Below are 19,447 nucleotides of genomic sequence, written 5' to 3'. Positions count from 1 at the left end.
ATTTTTATAATGAACGGAAAGTGAAAGACTGCTTACTTAAGGACAATGCTGGACACAATTATCAATCAAGATGACACAACAGATATTAATGGAAACAGTTTAGGCATTACAATTTCGTGATTATGAGCACCTTTGAAAAGTTTTATGATGAACAAATTATTTATTTCACTAAGCCTCAGTTACTTACCTAAACTTTACATGGGCATAATACTTTGTTCATAAGAACTTCATGAGGCTTAAATAAGATAAATATGTACAAAGCTGCTTAGCATACGCTAAGGCACAGAATATCAACCTGACACATAAAAAGGATAATTAATGTATTCAAACAATAAGACTTATTTTCAATATTTTTACACATTATGAATAAATGGTATTTTAAAGTAATACATAAGTACAGGTCATTTTAATTCTAGGGTTAATCATTCATGTGAATTTGAAAAAAATAATAATCATATAGTGACAGTTCTGAGGAGAAAATTTATGACCAAGCAATACTAGAAGTTACAGGTGAAACTCAAATACAATCTGGTAATAACAAAACCCAAATCATCATTTAATGTTTCAATACCTGAAAGAATTTAAATTTAATTCTAGGGGAGTCGCCACAGACAGATTTACTTGGAAGAAAGTGACCAGGATGATAGGAAATCAATGCTAAGCCTAATGAAATTTGGCTGAAGGAACTGGTAATATGGGCCCAGGATATGAAAAAAACTCAGGAGAAGCACAAAAGCAATCATCAAATATGTGACAGTAAATTTCACTCAATACGGCTACATACTGTTTGCCTAAAGTTGAATGGAATCTACAGTGAGATAAATGTGGTTCAATAAAAAGAAGTACCTAATATGAAAAATCACCCAAAGAAAAAAAACCTGTTTCCGAATCTTGCCTTTCTTGAAGGGGCCTGTCTCCAGAAGGTTCTTAATTAGAGGATGAAAATGCTATATAACAAATTTAACCATTTAGAGGGTGGATGGCTAAGTTACACTTCAAGACATTTAAAGCCTCCTAAGATATAGCTACAATCAACTGTGTTCTGACCATGTTTCCTCTCTGTCCACAATTCTCCATTTTTTTTCCAGGCTCTACATAGAAGCCACTTCCCGCCACTCGCCATCTGCACTGATCCAATCCTATCCATAATTAATAATTTGCAATAACAATAATATCCATCATGCTATACAATTAACGTTATTTTATTTAATCACTCAATCTTCTAGAAGTAGTCACTCCTTGAATTCATGGCACATACTAACTGCATGGCATATATAGCTAGCTTTTGATTTGTAGTAGCCAGGGTTTTTTGATTTAATTAATAGTAACTTCTTTATGTATATAGTTTCCTTCACTACGTTGTATACTATCTAATATTTGGGCCTTTACTATGACCTTGGGAATGTTACTTAAACTTGATAAGTTTCCTCATCTGTAAAGTAAGATAAAAATACTACTTTATTCCAAGATTATGTTAGGATTAAATGAAATACAATGAGGTAAAGTACTTAGCTTAGCTCAGGTTTATGCTCAGAAAACAATACATTGTGTTACATCTAGTTCACATACCTAGCAATAAGTGCATTTGTTAAATAAACACCTCGTCTCTGTACTAATAATTTTACTTCTGAATGTAATTTGTGGGTAGTTTTCTTGGATTTTAAAACTAAAAAGCTTGCTTCCTCAATTCAATTGTAAATAAAACACAATATTTCTTAAAATTCCCATGGAATAAGTATCTCATAAGCTCAAGAAAAGTTTGCATTTTTTATTGTATCCTTTGTACATAGCCTTGCACATGTATTCTCCCCAAAGGCCTAAGATTTAAATCTTAAATGGTATTCTTTAGATACAAAGGGTGTTCAGTAAATTATAAATAGCTTATTAAAAATCCAAGTTATAGGCAAGAAAGTTGTTCCCTTTATTTTTAAATTCAGGATTGATCATCAGAGTTCAATATTCCGTGGGGAAACATCTCTATCTACTTAAAACATTTAATGTAGTAATTGAAAATTATTAATCTAGACAATCATACATCTGAATATATGATGCCCAGATCTCTAAAAATATGTCTTTTTTCCCTAATTTTTAACTATTAACTACCATTTAAAGAAAATACATAAACATTAGGTAACAGGTACTAAAGATTAAAGAATTAATAAAGTCTTTGTCCATATTATTTCATATTTGAAAATACTATCAATAATCAAAAACAGCAAAATATTTTATATTAATGGCTCACTTATTAACATGGCATGATTACTTAAATTAGATTGGTACCTTATTTCTGAAATCATGACTCACACATATTTTTTCCAAATTTAAATTGTTTAAGGTATACCTAAATTCTAATCAAAATTAAAATGCTTTCTAAAAGATTCTAATGAGAAAACTACAGTAAATTCATAAATACCCTGGGCTAATATCACAGACTCTAAGAATCAAATATGGTCATTTTTAGTAGTCTACCATATAAACAAGTACTGAAATGATATGTCAAATTCAAATGGCTTCCGTATCCAAAATACGAAAGATTTTGTTTCATATTTTGAAAATTGAAAATACACTAATAGAGCAAAGATTTCTTTTCAAAACTGAGCTAATCAGGAAAAAAGAAAAAGGAAGAAAAGTTTACTTTGTGTCAGCAACCTGACTTATCTTGAGTTTACGTTCCTCCCCCACATTTGTTTAACTATTACAATAAATAAATTTAAGCTGCAGATTGAAAACAGTTGAAAATTCTAAATCTATTTCCAAAGGAAAAATTCTGTTTGAAGAGAATACTCCTGAGGTAACTTTTATTCTAAATACATGTTTAAAATTTTAAAAAGCCAACTACATATCACAGGTTTAATAATGTTTAAATTAAAGTTTTACGTAAAGTCTTATTAAAATTGATATACTAACACAAAGACTCTGGAGTGGTAGGAGAGAAGTATTTCTGAAAGGGTTATAATTACAAGCAACTTTTTATTTTAATACAATTCTCTGTCAGAACTCTACAAAAGGACCTAGACATAGAGAGGAATCATGAGTCTCCCTCCTTCCAGAAATGTGTGTTTACAAAATTTTAAAATGTATTTTCTTAAGCAAAATTGTTTAACTTAAGACTTTTTGCACCAAAAGTCAAAACTCTAAATATACTATGATGGAAAGAAACAAGTTTGGTATTATACTTTATTATAATGTCAAGATTACTGCCATACAAAAGCAACCATGAAAGACAAAAATATCTCCAACACTAACCCAACTGTTCTTTTTGGTTCCCTTCTGAGTTAGAAAGGTATCCTCAGGAAACCCTGTGTTCCTGCTTTCCAGGATGCCAACTGCCTTACCCTGTCAAGAACCATTTCCTTTTCCCAAATACCAAAATATATTTAGTTTGTGCAAATTGCTGTTAATAAAAAGCAGTGATAATGACGACTAATACTTGCTGTAGAAGTGAATCCGTGGGGAGTTTCAGTCAGTCCATAAATGCACGCACACCGTTTTCTGTTTTGTTTTGTTTTGTTTTAAACATGACACTTGACTTGAAGGGAAAAGTATCTAGGATTCATTTATTTTAGAGTAATTTATCCCTGCATAAAGACAGATTGTCTTACATGTGACAGCGACACACAAAAAACGTTATAAAACTGTCCTTGGTTTTAGTGATAAATAAAAAACCTTAAAATTCTTCTATCGAACAAGGTATGCAAGAATTTTTTTATTTAATTAAGTTTATTGGGGTGACAATTGTTAGTAAAGTTACATAGATTTCAGGTGTACAATTCTTTAATACATCATCTCTCTCTTTCTCTCTCTCTCTATTATGTGTGTGTGTGTGTGTGTGTATCAGGTATCCAAGAATTTTTAGTTTTTGTTTGTTTATTAAACAGTGAAAGCAAAATAGCTTACTAGAACAGAAAGACAAGAGCTGAGCCACTAATGGAGAAAAAGGATATTTTCACAAAACCAGTATTTTCCCCATCCCATCCCCATTTGTTGTTAATCAAAACATACTATTTAGTTAAAAAAAAACAAACAAAAAAAAAACTGGCCATTTAGTTTAAAAACAAAAAAAAGAAAGCACCAGGTTCTTTTCTGGAGAGAATATCTAGAGCATTCCATTACGTCCTCAAAGAGACCTTTTATTCCAAGTGTGGTCAGTAACCTGTCACTGCATAGACTTTGCCGACAAAGATTTCTGCTCATTTAACACTCACAACTCCACAAATGAAAATAATTTCATATATTTTTTCTTAGAGCAAAAGCTCCCTCTGTTGAAACACCTTAAAAGTTACCCGGAATTAGAATTAAGTATATTGAAAACCTCCATAACAGGGGGTAGGATACGAATGAGTGATCGACAGATAGCCTATGTCATATCAGGCTTTTTCTAATTATAGTCAGAGTTGTACATTGTACACTCTACCATTAATTTTATGTTGTCAGAAATCATTTTATACAGTTATTTAATTAAGATTATACCTTTAGTAATAAACACTTGGGATATATTGATTCTTTATATTATACTTAATAATTTTTGGCATAATTATTAAGTTTAGGAGAAAAATTAAGTTTTGTGTTTCAGTATTTCCCAGATATGGCTCAAACAAAACCTTCAGATTTGAGAACTCTAAGACAGTAGCTAAACAAAACCAACTATTTTATTATACTTTTTCATTTTTTCAAAAGGCATAGAGGTATATCTTACTAAACATTTGACTATTCTTGTATAGCTACATCCCTGCAATATAAGACACGGTTCTGTTGTAATGTAAGCACTTGCATAATTACTCATAATTTCATACCAAACATCAAGTGTGCTAATAAAAGATGTCACAAAGGGTTAAAGGGCAAGTTCATAATCATACAAAGTAACGTTCTTGTGCATTAGTAAAGCATTGAAATTACAGTTACTTTAAAACTGGACACAAATCAGCTCTAGGATTTGCTCATCCAGCCTGTTAATATGGTGGAGAAATGTACAGAAAGCATTATCTTTTACAGCAAACCACAGCTTGTGACATCTGCTCCCACAGTACCTTGTTTTCTTAACATGAATAGAGCCAGTTGATTTCCTCGAGGACTGGAGGTATGAAAAAGTTAAAGGCTTGGAAACAGGGCTGATGCAAAGTGCATCCAGGAGTGAGTGATATTTTTCAGGACTGGAGAGCCTGGTGAGCATTTAGAAAGAGTTTTAAGTTGAAAAATCACACTACCAATAATAGAAAGTAGTTTTTACAGTTTGTGATTTGAAACATTTTCACAGAGTAGAAGAGATAGAAACAGAAAAACTGAAAGACAGAACTAAATAGAAAGAGGATGAAAAGAAGGGCTAAGAGCCTACTATATTATTTTACTCATTAATATAAAATTGACTACATTTTCACCAAAATTGATCAATGTAAACTTTTAGAAAACAAATAAAGCTGCAAAAGACTGCTAGAAATTATGCATAAACAAAAACCCACAAAAATAAAAGCTTTTATTCTTTTACTGGGAGGAAGGGTTATTGCAGAGAATAGTGAGGTATTAGATCACCTTCAAATACAATCAGTTTGTGGGAGAAGATAAAACCAATAAAAACTTAAAATACCTATACATATTTAATTGTTTGATATAAAAACTAAAAATTATAAACCCCCAAAAGTCAACAGGCACACAACATGCAATAACCCACTGAACTGAAAGTATCATAGATAAATGGTAGTCATGAGAGATAAAAGGGTGATTTAAAACAAAATCAGTAATAAACCTTGTGGGATATATCAGGGGTGCCAAAAAACTGTATACACTTTGGTTAACATTGCTCAAGCAGTAGTTCAATGTAATCAGAAGTGTCTGGTAACCAACCACTTTGAGCACCTCTTTTAATTGCAGAAGTCAAATGTGACTTGTATTCATCGTTTGTTATCAGTATACTCATATATTACTACAGTTTTTTCCTTTCTTAAAATGTGTATACATTTTTGTAGCACTCTCTGTATATCTACAACCTCGATAAAATGTCCGCAATATGATTAAGATTCCCTAACAGAGCTGTGATTGTTTCAAATAGGTGTTTTCTTTAAGGGGACTTGTAAGACAGAGAAGTGCTGGGATCACATCAGACACACATTGTACATGCGGTGCTACCTGGTTTTTGCAGCAATAACAGCAGACACAGTGGCAGCTGCACTGCTCAGAACTGCAGCACTGTATCTAGCAGGAGAAGAGAAGGTAGAAAAGTTTCGAAAACCTTCCAAAGAACTTGTCACCACATTTCTTGTGGAGCTGCTTAAGTTGATAGGTAGGGAAAGAAAAACAGAGAGGAACAAAAAGGAAAGTGAGAAGAGGTAGTATAATACAGATAAAACAGCAATCATCCTATATTGATACTGAGACATTATACCGGTGTGACATGTCGCAAGTGCAACAGAAGTTGAGGTCATTTATTTACTGTTGCTATGATTTTTCTTAGAAATTAAAATTTGATATATAATCCTTGCAAATGGTTTTTGAGATACAAATATTTTTTAATGTGTTTAAGTTCACTGTCTCTAATCCTATTTACATTAAATCACTATCATACAACAATAGACATTTGAAGACTGATTTGTTAACAACTAAGTAGAAAATAAACCTAAACATGAAGTTTGAATTTCTATAAGCAGAGAAAGAAGGAAGGTTATGCTGAGTTTTTCCAAAATGTCTCTATATAAAGGGTTTTACCTTAGAGATGATATACTCCCAGAGCCTGACATTTTAATGTTTTCAGGAGAAGCAGGTACAATCGGCTGCCTGTTCAGAAGCAGCAATACATATTAATATGAACAAATTTCTATTTTCAGTTAGCTCTGTCAAGATGCAAAAATGCTGGTATGAAATGTTATCTTCAGAACACTAATTACTGAAAATAATAATTATTTTCTTTTGGTCTTTTAAAATAGTCTAACACATAGACAGGAATTAACATTCCATCATTAGGAGTGTAATCAGATTTCCAAATTGGTTATCGAATTGGAATTGAAAATTTTTTTCTTCAGGAAAAAGAAAGTCTAAAATGCACAGTGTGAAACCTGTGGTCACTCTTCTTCATTTATGGGCACAAGTTAGGACCTCTCTATACTATGATCACTTTTCCAAATTTTGTGACAGTGGCCACTTCCAACTTAAAGTAATCAGGTGCCAAATTCACCCCAGGTTAATGAGAGCTCCGATGTCTAAAACTGTGAGGGTTCACAAAAGTCTCTTCTCCCTGCAGAAAAATTTGATACTCCATTAATCCTAGTTCTGTTAGCTATAACTTTTCAAACCAGTAGAAGGCAAATCAAAGAAAGGGTGGTAATAATTTAAAAAAATTATACAGAATTAAGTATAATTTTTTTTTGCAAGTCTATCATTTAATTGAAATGTATGGCTATGCTTTAACAATTGTTGTGAATGGCTAAGAAAGAAAAAAATTGGGGTTGGAAAGAGGAAAGAAAGATGCTATCAGTGGCAGAGCAGGGTGATATGAGAGTCATGCAAAGTGGAAGAATTAAGTGACCAAGTGATTCAACTGTTGGTGATACAACCTCTCAGTTACTCTGCACCTTTGAGGCAATGGCTACCATTTGGGGGAAGCAATGGCAAATAATAACCAGGAACTTAAGTCTATAAAAAAATCAATCAGCTAAATTATCCTTCTCCTTTATGAAGAAAAGGAAACTGTAATGAATTTCTTTCATCATCTTGTTTCACAAATAGTAACGTAAAAGGATTTGATATCAGCAGAGTCCCAACAAACTCTTACAAGAAGAATTAGCCTGAACCTTTAGAATATGTCTGGACACCTGGAACATATGATCAATGTGTGTTATTTTTTTAACTCCTTTTTCAGAGTTGAATGCTTTAATTAGTAGACCTATGACAAACTCAAGAAAGCTGACTTTCCAAATCACTGAATAAATAAAAGGCACAGATTTCCTAACTCTACATTAGAACTAGAATCTAAACAAAAAGTGAAAAATATAAAAAGCGGTGTCAAGCGGTGTTCCAAGACCGCGTGCCAAGCTTTCTTGTCTCCATATTAATGATGTCAGTTCTGTAATCTAGGATTACTTTTTCCTTTTTAGTCAGTTTTAGTATTTCATTGCACCACCAGCATTAACATTTAGACATACCAAAAAGGCAAAACTCTACCTAGAATATGTAGTTACTTTAGAAAGTGTGCCTACTTGGCTACCAATATGTAAAACCTGAGGAGTTGCAGGTGGGTGGGGTCCACTCTTAGGTAGGTCTTCCAGAGAACTGTCAAACCTAAGTTTGCAGAAGTAAAATAAACAAGGCAAAGGAAATATTAATGAAAAGTACAGACATTTATCATGTTCATTACCTTTTAAATGCACACTGCTTTCATTTGTACAGCTAGTGTTTGTTTTTTTCTTTTTACTTCATACCTGTGTAAGGTTAAAACCCAAACCAACATCCTCACCACCACCAAATATGGGCTGTTTTTACCCTCCAATTTTTAAACATGGCTACTACTTCCGTATGATAAAAGATTATGCTTTCCGGGGAAGAAAGGTGGATGGGAATTTCCATACACTATGTATTTTACATGCTTCAGGGAGATGTAGGCTCCAAGAAATTAAGTCGTCCAATATCCTATACCTTAAGGGTCCAATGGAATTTGAACCAGGTCTGTCTGTACTATTTATACTACATAATGCTTTCCAGCATCTTGTGCGGCAGCTGCCTGCATAAGATACTAAAAAAGCACCTAGGAATTTCCTTTCAAATCAGAATGTTGTGTTTGCAGATCTGAAATTATTTGGATGTTGTTTATCTTGATGTAATAAATAAAGTATTTTATCCAGCCACACAACAAATGTTTGCCTGCAGTTGTGTTACTTTGTTTGATAATTTTTTTACTTTGTTTTTCTGATATCTGTACCATTTTTTCTCTTGAATACCAGAATTAAATTTTAGAAGAACTATTACCAGGTAGAGATGAAAAACTCAGTGTGAGGTTTAAAAGAAGAAAGCACCAAGTATATCATTTTGGGAAGAAAAAAATTAACAGGAAAAACAAAATTAACCATTTTCAAAAAAGGACAGTGGATAAAAAAATAGAATGTGTCAGTCATGTTATACTGATTTGCAAATATAAAATGTAACATTAAGATAAAGAAATAGAAAAGGAGAGGTTATATTCCCATTTTTTATATAAAATTGGTCATACCCTCACCAGAACGTTGGAAAAAATGTAGACAACTTAAGAAAAACATTACGACAGAACTAATATGTGACTGAAGAGGTTGAAAAGAAAAAGTTACAAGGATAAGAAATGTTAAGTCCTAGAACAGGGGTCAGCAAACCTGACTCTCATGTCAAATGCAGCCTGCCACCTGTCTTTGGATGGCCTGGGAACTAAGATGGATTTGTATGGCCCCAGAAAATATGGTTTTCGTATTTTTAAAATGATTTTTAAAAAGTGAAAAGAAAAAGAATATTTCATGACATATGAAAATTATATGCAATTCAAATTTCATTTCTATGAAACATAGCAGGGTTCATTCGTTTGCATATGGCTACAGCTACTTTCACATTATACAGAGTGGAGCAGCTGGGACAGACCAGATGGCTCACAAAACCAAATATATTTACTACCTGGATCTTTACAGAACAAGTTTGCTGTCCCCTGTCCCAGACAATAACGTCTCCACGCAGCTACTAGAGTAAACTTTTAACAATACAAATCTGATCCTGTTTGTTGCTTAGACCCCGAGCACAGCTCTGCAGACAACTGGGATCTGGGGCTACCTATTCTCCAGCCGTATCTCACGGTGTTCTTCCTCTCCCTCTGCCTTCCTTGCTCCAGTCCAACCGCTCTTTGTTTTTTCCTGAAACAGGCCAAGCTTCTTCCCACCTCAAGGTCTCTGCACAGTCTACTACTTTTCACTTTCAACACCCACCTCTGGTCACACCTTCACTGGGCTAATTCCCAAGTTTCCCTCTGGCCTCAGCTTAAGTGTCACCACCCCATGAAAGCCTCTCCCATTCCCCAAATCACCTTAGGTTGTCCATGCCATATGCTTCAACGTACCCTGTACTTTTTCTTCATGGAATTTGTTATGATTGTAATGATACAATTTGTGCGGTTATCTGTTTAAATCTGGACTGCCTCACTGAATTAGAAGCTCCCTTAGGTGAAGGACCATTATATTTACTGGTATGAATGAAATGCAAACAAAGTGCTTACCACTAAGTAAACAACAAATAAGTATTTGTTGAATCAAATAATTAAAAAAATTTGTTTTGAAATCCAGAAGTCACTCACAATATACACACATTTCTTAGAAGACATTTGTACCTTCTAGAGACTTTATTGTACTTCAGGTTGAACAGGTATCACTGCCTAAGAAGGGAGAATGATCACTCCAAAAATACCTTTTTGTACTTCAGGTTGAACAGGTATCACTGCCTAAGAAGGGAGAATGATCACTCCAAAAATACCTTTATAAATGTCCTTTATAATATAAATAATTATCAATATTCTAGAAAAAAAGAAAATACAGTTACAAAGAATTAGCAATGTCTACGTATTAATATACAATGAGGACAGGTAAAAAAGAAGTTGAAGTTGAGTCTGCTAACTCCTCCATGAGCTATGGTGATTGGAAAAATGAGTGTCACTTGAGAATAAAGTTCATATAACTCATGAAATACCTTTGAAAGCCAGATTTTCCAAATTTCCAAATAAATGCAGTTGGGAGGTTTCCCATATGTTACACACGTATTACCTATTCCTTTGCTTAGCCGATCTCTAGAAATACTAGGTTTAAGAAAATCTTAAACTACTTCATTTAATATGGAACAGACATCAATATCTATTTTCATCCTGTCATTCCCTAATATTTACTCCTTTTAAGGTCGGAAGAAACTCTGATTAATAGCACCTCTGCCACAGCCAGACATTTTGCTTTGTCTGATACTTAAGTGAGTTTTTGTTTCTCACCAGAGAGGAATGAAGGCTTTCTCCTTCCAGGATATGTCTGGAGACTTGGGCTTGCAGCCTTTTGGCTTGCTATTCTCAGGAAAAATGAACAAAGAGCTATTGGTACATTATCTTTTTCTGTAATTGTGCCTTTCTCTGCATAATCTTTGCACTGTCTTTCTATGCTTTTCAGTGGGGACCCACATTAGCAATCTGTCTGGGTAAAGCAGTCATGAAGTTGCCCATCTTACTAACTTACCATCCTACCGACCCTGCAGGACCAGCGAGCAAAACTCTCTTTCTGTCTCCTAGTCCTGACAACTATCAAACAGCAACATCCTTATGCTGTGTACTCCATCCCCTCCTTTTCTCTCAGGGACTTCAACTGGGCTATCTCTACTTCCCTGGCATTTTCCATTTCTCCTTCTTCACTGCATGCTTTGCAACTCCATTCAAAATTGTTAGTTTCCCTTAAAAACAAGAACATAAAAGGACCATCACCTTCTATTTTCCTATTCCACTTAGCAGCCAATCTCTGTGAATAATAATAGTTTCCTCAAGCGGCCTCCATTTTCTCACTGGCCTGTCACTTCAACCGCCTCAAGTGGGCCTCATGCCCAACCTCAAAAAAATCAATATTCTGGCTAAATTCAGCGGATAATTTGCATTCCTCACTTTCTTTTTATTGTGGTAAAAATACGCAACACAAAATGTACCTTCTTAACCATTCTGAAATGGAGTTCAGTACTGTTCAGTATATTCAGTGTTGTGAGACAGATCTCCAGAACATTATCATCTTGCATTTCTGAAACTGTGTATCCATTAAACAACTCGTCGTTTCTGTCTTCCCCCTGCCCTTAGTCACCACCATTCATTCTACTTTGTTTCTATGAATATGACCACTGTAGATACCTTATAGGTGGAATCCTACAGTATTGTCTTTTTGTGTCCATTCCTCATTTTATTCAGTCTCTGAATATGACCCAACTGACCACTCTTGTTCCCGTCTTCTATGCCTAGGCCCTATATACTCATCTTTGAGTATATTGGTACGATTTCACTGGCCTTTCCTGATTGCAGGATGTCAAAGCCCTCTTATCAGTCAAATTTCAATGGCTTATCCATATTTTGGTGGAATGATATGCAAACTGCTTAAGCATAAATTCTTCACCAAGGTTAACCTTCAAAATATTTGGGAAAGACAGCAGCAACTTTCTTTTGCAGCACAAAGACATCAAGTCTCTAACTAAAAATGTCAATGCCTCCTCATTCTCCATATAAATATCATAAAATAATCAAATAGAGTGACTTACTACGTCCCTACACAGCAAGTTTTCAGTAAGATGAGAAATTCAGAAACCTTAAGATATATATTTTATAGAAAGTAAAGCAGGAAAACGACAATAAATTATCCTTTGCATTTTCTCTCTTCCACAAAGCAATCAATCACCCATAATATTGCTAAGCAGAGTGGAATATACCAGGATCATAGCTGCATTCTGCATTTTGGGGTTCAATGGCATAGCAAAGCTATTTACTTAGCCATAGAAACTGCTCATCATCTGGAAAAATGAACATCTTCCACTGACTTCCTGACAATAAAATATGGAGAGTGTGTTCACTTGCAACTATGATCTCCCTGCTGGAAAATTAAATCAACTAAATCTCAGCTGGCAATTTCTGGCACGCTTAATCACAAGCTAAATTTATTGATTAATGTCAATAGCTCTTGTTTCTATAGCACCCTAAAAACATTATTTGAGCCTGCTAATTCTACACTGATTATGGATGGCATCTTGAAGCGAATTTTAAAAATCAGCAAGTAGGGTTATCCTTGCTTTACACAGGGGAGTGGCAAGGACTTACTATCAGAGGTCAAAAGAAGATTCCGAAGTAAATTATCAAACATGAAAATACTACCCAAAATGAGGTTTCCTTTTTGGGAGAGCAAATAAAAAGGACTGACTCAAATAAATTATTTTTCGTAGCGCTTTCCACTTTACTGAAGGAAAAGAGGAAAAGAAAAAGGAAGAATTCTTAAGAAGCTGGAACTTATTGTGTTGGGGTAAGAGTTTGCTCTTTGTTGATATATTCCATTTTCTTCACACCTCTCAAACTCTGCCTTAACTCGTACATATTTCTCTGCCATTGCTTTTCCTAATGATTTTACCAATATTAAATGTCCCATCTTAGTATTATGTGAACTCTTTAGTTATCTATACTATCCCTTGATCTCTTTAGAGAAAATATAATATGGGGTCTAAAGATAAAACAGGTAAAGAATGAGTATACATTATGCTGTGTCTATAAAAATACTAATATAATATAGAGGTTTTCAAGGTATAATATCAACTTAAAAATCACGTGGAACAAGACCCTGATAAAAGCCTGACTCCCTCAGTAACTTGCGGGGTACTTATCACTAACCTTAGCTCCCCTCACTTTGCATGCTCAGTTTCTTCACTGGATCATTCCTATCAATGATTTCAGTGATTTCTAGTAGTTAGGAATAGCTTTTTCTAAGGGGAAAAATCTGCCATTTTGTAGCATTAACATAATCCTAATGTTACAAAAAGAATTTATATATGATAATGGTATGTTTTCAGATTCAGGATAAAAGGATACCTTATTTAATAAATAGTGCTGAGTCAATCTGTTACCTATTTGAAAATAAAAATGAATATGTCTAAATACCTACTGTTCAACAGACACCCATGGTGAATCTCTGAAGAAGCCAGGTGTCTTGACAAAGCCACCAAAGCATCTCACGCTCCAGTGAGAGTGTCCTGCCAGCATTAGAGAACAAAAGCCAAGGACCACACACTCTCTAGCTGAATATTCTGGATCATATATCTTGAGCTTTCCATTCAATCACATGCTGCATTCACTCATTCAGTCAACAACAAAATATTATTTGAGTTGCCAGGCATCCTCACATGTTCTATTGCCCACTTTAATTTCCTGCACTCATGGAACTTACAGTCTAGTGCCCACTTTCCTGTAACAGACCATGACGATCAACCCCATCCATCATACTTCCATCCCTATTCACCCACCACAATGAGAAGTGCAAACCCGTTGGGTCATCCCATCTCCTGGATTCTTATTTCTTTACTGTTCTATGTATCCCCTAATCTGATCAATTGCCCATCCTTCTCACTTCTCAACCTTCACATATCCTCCATCATTACATTCCTTCCTTACTGGCCCTTCAGACAGGGGTTCCTTTTCTTTCATACCCCGTATGTTTATAAACCTGCAGATGATGCAAATTCCTCCTCGTTATTGTTTCTGACATCAGTCACCTTTGATCCTCCCAAGTCCCAAATCCATTGAGGCTCGTGTCATCAGACTGTCCCACTCACTACCCACCCATGTACTGTCTTGCTTCTGCCTCACTCACTGTTTGCTTTAGCCGCTGGCTCACTGCCTTCCTCTACCCCATTCCAACAAATCTGATGACTTCAATGTTATGTTGAATCACTGAATAACCTAACTGCCAAATTCTTTGACTTCCTCACTTCAAAGATAATTCCTAAGGTGAAGTATTAGGCCTAGAATACCTCAGCCATGCACTCCAGAGTTCATAACCTTTACTTTCTTATCAACAAGTATGCCACATCTAAAATCTGGATTTTAAGAAACTTTTTTGATTCTAACTCACTCACTCCTCTACCTCTTGATTGTATTAGCTTTTTACTATACCGAATTGACTTACCAATTTCATGGACTCTTACCAACTGAATTCTTACCAAATTCATCAACTCAGCAATGTTCCATTATCTATCCCATCCTTCTAATATTTCCACACTCCTGCTAGTTATTCCTCTAAAATACAAACCCATACCTCCATTGCCCAAGCCACTAACCTCTCTTGCCTGAACTAAGGGAATACACATAACTACTCTCCTTCTTTCATTATTTCTCCCTTACAATCAATTTTCCATAGTATTCAGAGTGATCTTTAAAAAACAGACATCAGCTGTTACTCCACGATTAAATACCTGTATTTGGCTTCCTATTTACTTGGGATAAGAATCTGAATCCCTAAATACAAACTATAACACAATTAAGTACTAGATTTATGATATACACTATATAATAAACATAAGCAAAGACCACTGCTAATCTAGGAGGCCTGAGACTAAGGGAGAATGTTTGGGGAAGAAGAAGGCATAGCTGTGGATTTAGGTCAAGGAACTAGCCCATATTATCAGCTAACATCAATTACTCATATAACTGCCTATGACCCACAGACAGCTTAATTGCCCTATGATTTTTCAGTTGATTTTCTTGGGATTATCTCTGTAATTGGAGATTAATGCCAAGGATTAAACATAATACATGCCAGGTGAGATTTGACTAGAGCAGAATAGAACCACTGTTTGCCTTATATTTTTGGGAGCCACATGACATGACTAACTCATTGGGGATCTTCTAAAATCCCTAATTTTTCTGTATTTGTTTTTCCTAACCTTATCCCTACCACCACCATCATGTCCAACAAGAGTAAAATGATTTGATCCAAACTGCACATAACCACATTAAATTTTTTTTTTCTTTCTTTTTTTAAACTATTAAGTCAGTGCAAAAGTAATTGTGGGTTTTGCTATTATATTCGATTGCAAAAACCACAATTACTTTTGCATCAATCTAATATATTTGGTCTATTTTCTTAGACTTTCACTACACTTCTGAAGGGTGACCTACTTAGGGAACATATATGCCATTTCTCCCTGCTTCATGATACCCACACATGCAGGCAGCAAGCTGTGTAGGTCCTCATTCAAGTCACTGACTGATACTTTATAAACAGTAGCCTTTGGTTACACTCTTTCAACCTATTATGAATCTAAAAAACTTGACAGTCATTAGCTTCATTTCATTTTAAAATTCATTGGGATTTTAAGAGTCTTTCTTTATGACTGTTAACATTAAAATTTCCTCCAGTCTATCCAAAATGTGTCAAGCTGGGTGTGATTTGTTTTTGGAGAACTTAATCCTGGGTCTTGGCAATTCTGTCCTCCTTTTCTTAGAGTGCTCTCTAGCCATGATTTTAAGAATGCCTTCTGGACTTTTTTTCCAGGTGGCCTCAAGTTCAAACTAGTTTATAATTTAGAAGTTAACCTTCTCCTTTTGTGAAAATCAGTACTATATTTATCTGTTTCCAGTCTTCCGTTTTCATTCCCAACCGCCAGGATTTTTTCTAAGTGCACACAATGTTACTTAGCAAATCTCATTGGTAAATTCTCTAAATACTGGGACTATAGATCACTGAGAAAAAGAGCACTTACTACCTGGGCCTTCAATTCCCTCCACAATGTAAATAAACCAAAACTTGAGTATTTACCTCTGGGTTCGGGTGATTTTTGTTTGCTTTTTTTTGTATCTTTCAACAATGAGCATTTATTCATTTCATAATAACTCTTGACACCATCACTTTTTTATTTCTTGAATTGTTGTTGTCTGGTTGTTTTATTTTTCACATTTAAATGTGTTGCATGTGTGGATGTACATTTTATAACATGCATGTGGTACTGCTTCAATGTCTCTGCGAAAACCACTGCTAGAGATTTGCTGATTTTAACGACATTTGATTCCAGTGCTATAAATAAAGGATAAATCTGAGTGTACCAAGTTTAAAACTGTTGCTTCTTTTTATTAAAACCTGAAATTCACCCATTTTCTAACCAGTGATATACAAGTATTAAAGCCATTAAAATCTTTCAAAATTTTCTCAAACATTTTTTTCTTCTTAGGAACTGCTAGATTATCAGGATAAAGAATAAAGCATATGAAAAGACCATATAAATGTGTACCACCAACTCAGAAATTGCAGAGGTGTCATCCTAGCTTTAACAGTCTTCTGTTCAAAGAAATGAATACAAACTCTTGAGAAGTAATTAGGTGCACCTGGGAAATGAACATCTACAACAATGTTGGACACAGAAGCAGCACTCAACATAGACCTGTTAACAGACATAAAAACAGAAACACAAGTGTGGAGACTTGGACAGAAAGCTTTTAAGATTAATGTGATTTGACAATAGTTCTTTAATTTGACTAATAAAGGGAAAATTAAGATGTCTAAATATCCATACCTGTCATAAGTCTTATACTATATGATGTCATATATTATTTTAATTATTTTATAAAATCATACCACCATCATAAACACACAACATAAAAGTAGAAAAACATGGGCTTCTGAGACTTTCAATGCGACTGAAATTGAATAGTGGCAGAATGTAGAAAATTAAGCTTCCATCATGGTGAAGATTGCCTATTATCAATGCTCCTAATTAAATTTGTTAAGTTGTGATTTCTTTTGAAGTTAAAAAAAAGGAAACTGCAGAAGGTGTCTTCAATATTGAATTTCAGTCAAGAAGTTCCTTTTATTTTCTGGTTTAATTCAATAAAATGTGTTGTGTAATTTACCTCTCTCATGGTGAAGTGGGAAGAATTTATCCAAACAGCATTATAAGAGAAGCGTTACTAGTCTGATAAAACTTCTAAAGAACTTCGTGCATATTCTGGACTATGAAAGTCAATTTTTGCATTATTACAAAAAAGATTTTTATCAAAAATATCTTTATAAGTGGTCGTCTTCCCAGTTTAATTTGATAAAAGTACCACAAGCACTTACATAATTACACAGAGAATTAAACAATTTCTGTGTGAAAATGCATAGAGTAGATAGGAACTAGGTTTCCTGCTTCAATAATTTTTCAGTACATATTAGTCTCAATAGTATGAAGTGTAGTACTTACTTATGTTCGACAGATGGCGGCTTTTACATTATAGTCACTAAACCAGCATTTGCTCAGGACGGTATAATCCACCAGTAGAAAATGAAAGGAGGTAAATTAAAAATTATTTTACATTTGGCAAGAGGCAAAATTATGGCTTGGTTATACACCCACTTTTTTGACTTGTGTTGTTTTTGTTTTTTTCCAGTTGGTGAACATACTTTTCAAGAATGTGTATGAGGGTATCAGATAAGAGGGTCTCAGGCCATTATTATTTTTAAAAATTAGACTATGCTGCAGAAGCCTTGGTGTTCTGTGTTTTGGGGGCAATCCAGTTGTTAATTTTTTACACCTATTAAAAATATGTAAGAATATGAGACTAGGAAATGATTCCTGATTTCTTCGCATACCTTTGAAGGATAGTCGTTTTGGGTAATTTACTCAAATGCCATGTGTCTTAATAAGATATGCAATCAGAGTCCAGCATATTTGTGAGACAGCAATAATGAAGACCCAGCACAGATCAGCTGTTTGTCTTTATTCATCTATTTTATGTGGGTTGTATGAGCATCTGTGAACAAGCTCAAGTGTTTTTAAAAACTTTCTGTAAAAAGCATACGTTTAGAAATATGGTTGTAGTTTCTGCTTTCTAAGTTTTCAATGAATGTACAAAGGTGATAAGTTTCTGTTCAAGAAGTAACTTAAGATCTGTTCTGATGACTTCAATTAGAAATCATGTAGACATTATTTAGTGCTTTGGGACAGTGTATAAGAGGATATTTTTCCCCATAAACTACACTTCAGTTTTGTGTAATGTAACTGGTGACTGGAGTTTTAATTGTTTTCCTACTAAAGGGAGAGGGAGTCACTCTTCTCTTGATGAGTATTTTAAATCCGTATCATGTATTATTAATTCTTAATCATAATATGTGAAAAATCAAAATCTGCCATTCCTTGAGCAAGAGAGATAAAAGACTGACAAAAAATATGTTTTCATCATGATAATTTTATACATCTTTTTGCTAAACCAAGATCCTACTTTACACTTACTTATATAGAAAATTCACATGAAAAAATTTCAATTGTTTATTAGATCAATATTTTATGCAGTAAAAGCTCTGAAAACAGTGATATCAAGAAAATCGCCATTTAACTTAAATTGTGTGGTGCCTGGAACAATGATGTGTTGTTAAGTATATACGTTTTTAAAATAATTATCTTTTAATGAAATTTTCTATGGCGTCCATAATTCTGTGTATCAGTAAGTTACACATCATTACTAGCTTCCCATTAGTAGTAGATACTAAAACATTTGTGTTCAAAGAGCTTATACTCTAGTTAGGAATATAGCACATGGAGACAAATACCTGTCATCCAAAGTAGAAAAAAAAGACACCACGACAGAGGTAATGATAATACTTCCAACTAGGTCCAAGTCAGTGATTCTATTTAAGAATAACTTTTTCTTAGATACTAATCTTTCAAATTGAGTATTAGTACAGAAAGGCAGCTGGACTGACTTGTTTGCCCATCCCTTCCCCCCACCCCCACCCGCTTCCCATTCATACATATGTTGAAGCCCTAACCCCCAATGTGACAGTATTTTGAGAGACGGCCTTTAAGGAGGTAATTAAGGTTAAATGAGGTCGTAACAGTAGGCCCCTAATTCAATAAGATTGGTGTCCTTATAAGAAGAGGAAGAGACACCAGAGCTCTTTCTCTTCTCATGTGCACAGAAGAAAGGCCATGTGAG

The 19,447-nt window shown here is 34.4% G+C and overlaps 1 protein-coding gene across 11 annotated transcripts in view; it reads right to left on the bottom strand.

Annotated features, from left to right (window-relative positions):
- The window catches only part of PDLIM5 (PDZ and LIM domain 5), a 187,662-nt gene that overhangs the window by 43,529 nt on the left and 124,686 nt on the right, over positions 1-19,447 (bottom strand). For 2 of the 11 annotated variants that reach the window (XM_081048749.1, XM_081048748.1), the window contains 4 exons: positions 8,149-8,265; positions 6,697-6,765; positions 6,121-6,258; positions 5,028-5,159 (listed from right to left, as the gene is read on the bottom strand). The exons of 7 other annotated variants lie outside the window; for them this stretch is intronic. In XM_081048749.1, coding sequence (XP_080904875.1) covers positions 5,028-5,159; positions 6,121-6,258; positions 6,697-6,728 — 302 coding nt within the window. In that variant the 5' untranslated portion in view covers positions 6,729-6,765; positions 8,149-8,265. Of the gene's footprint in view, positions 1-5,027; positions 5,160-6,120; positions 6,262-6,696; positions 6,766-8,148; positions 8,266-19,447 lie in introns of all 11 variants that reach the window. 2 more of the 11 variants (XM_081048735.1, XM_081048747.1) reach the window with 1 other exon arrangement.

The sequence above is a fragment of the Rhinolophus hipposideros genome (genome assembly GCF_964194185.1).
Source record: "Rhinolophus hipposideros genome assembly, chromosome: 1".
NCBI lineage: Eukaryota > Metazoa > Chordata > Mammalia > Chiroptera > Rhinolophidae > Rhinolophus > Rhinolophus hipposideros.
The sequence above is the reverse complement of the archived record's forward strand: the minus strand, read 5'-3'. Positions and strand labels throughout refer to the sequence as shown.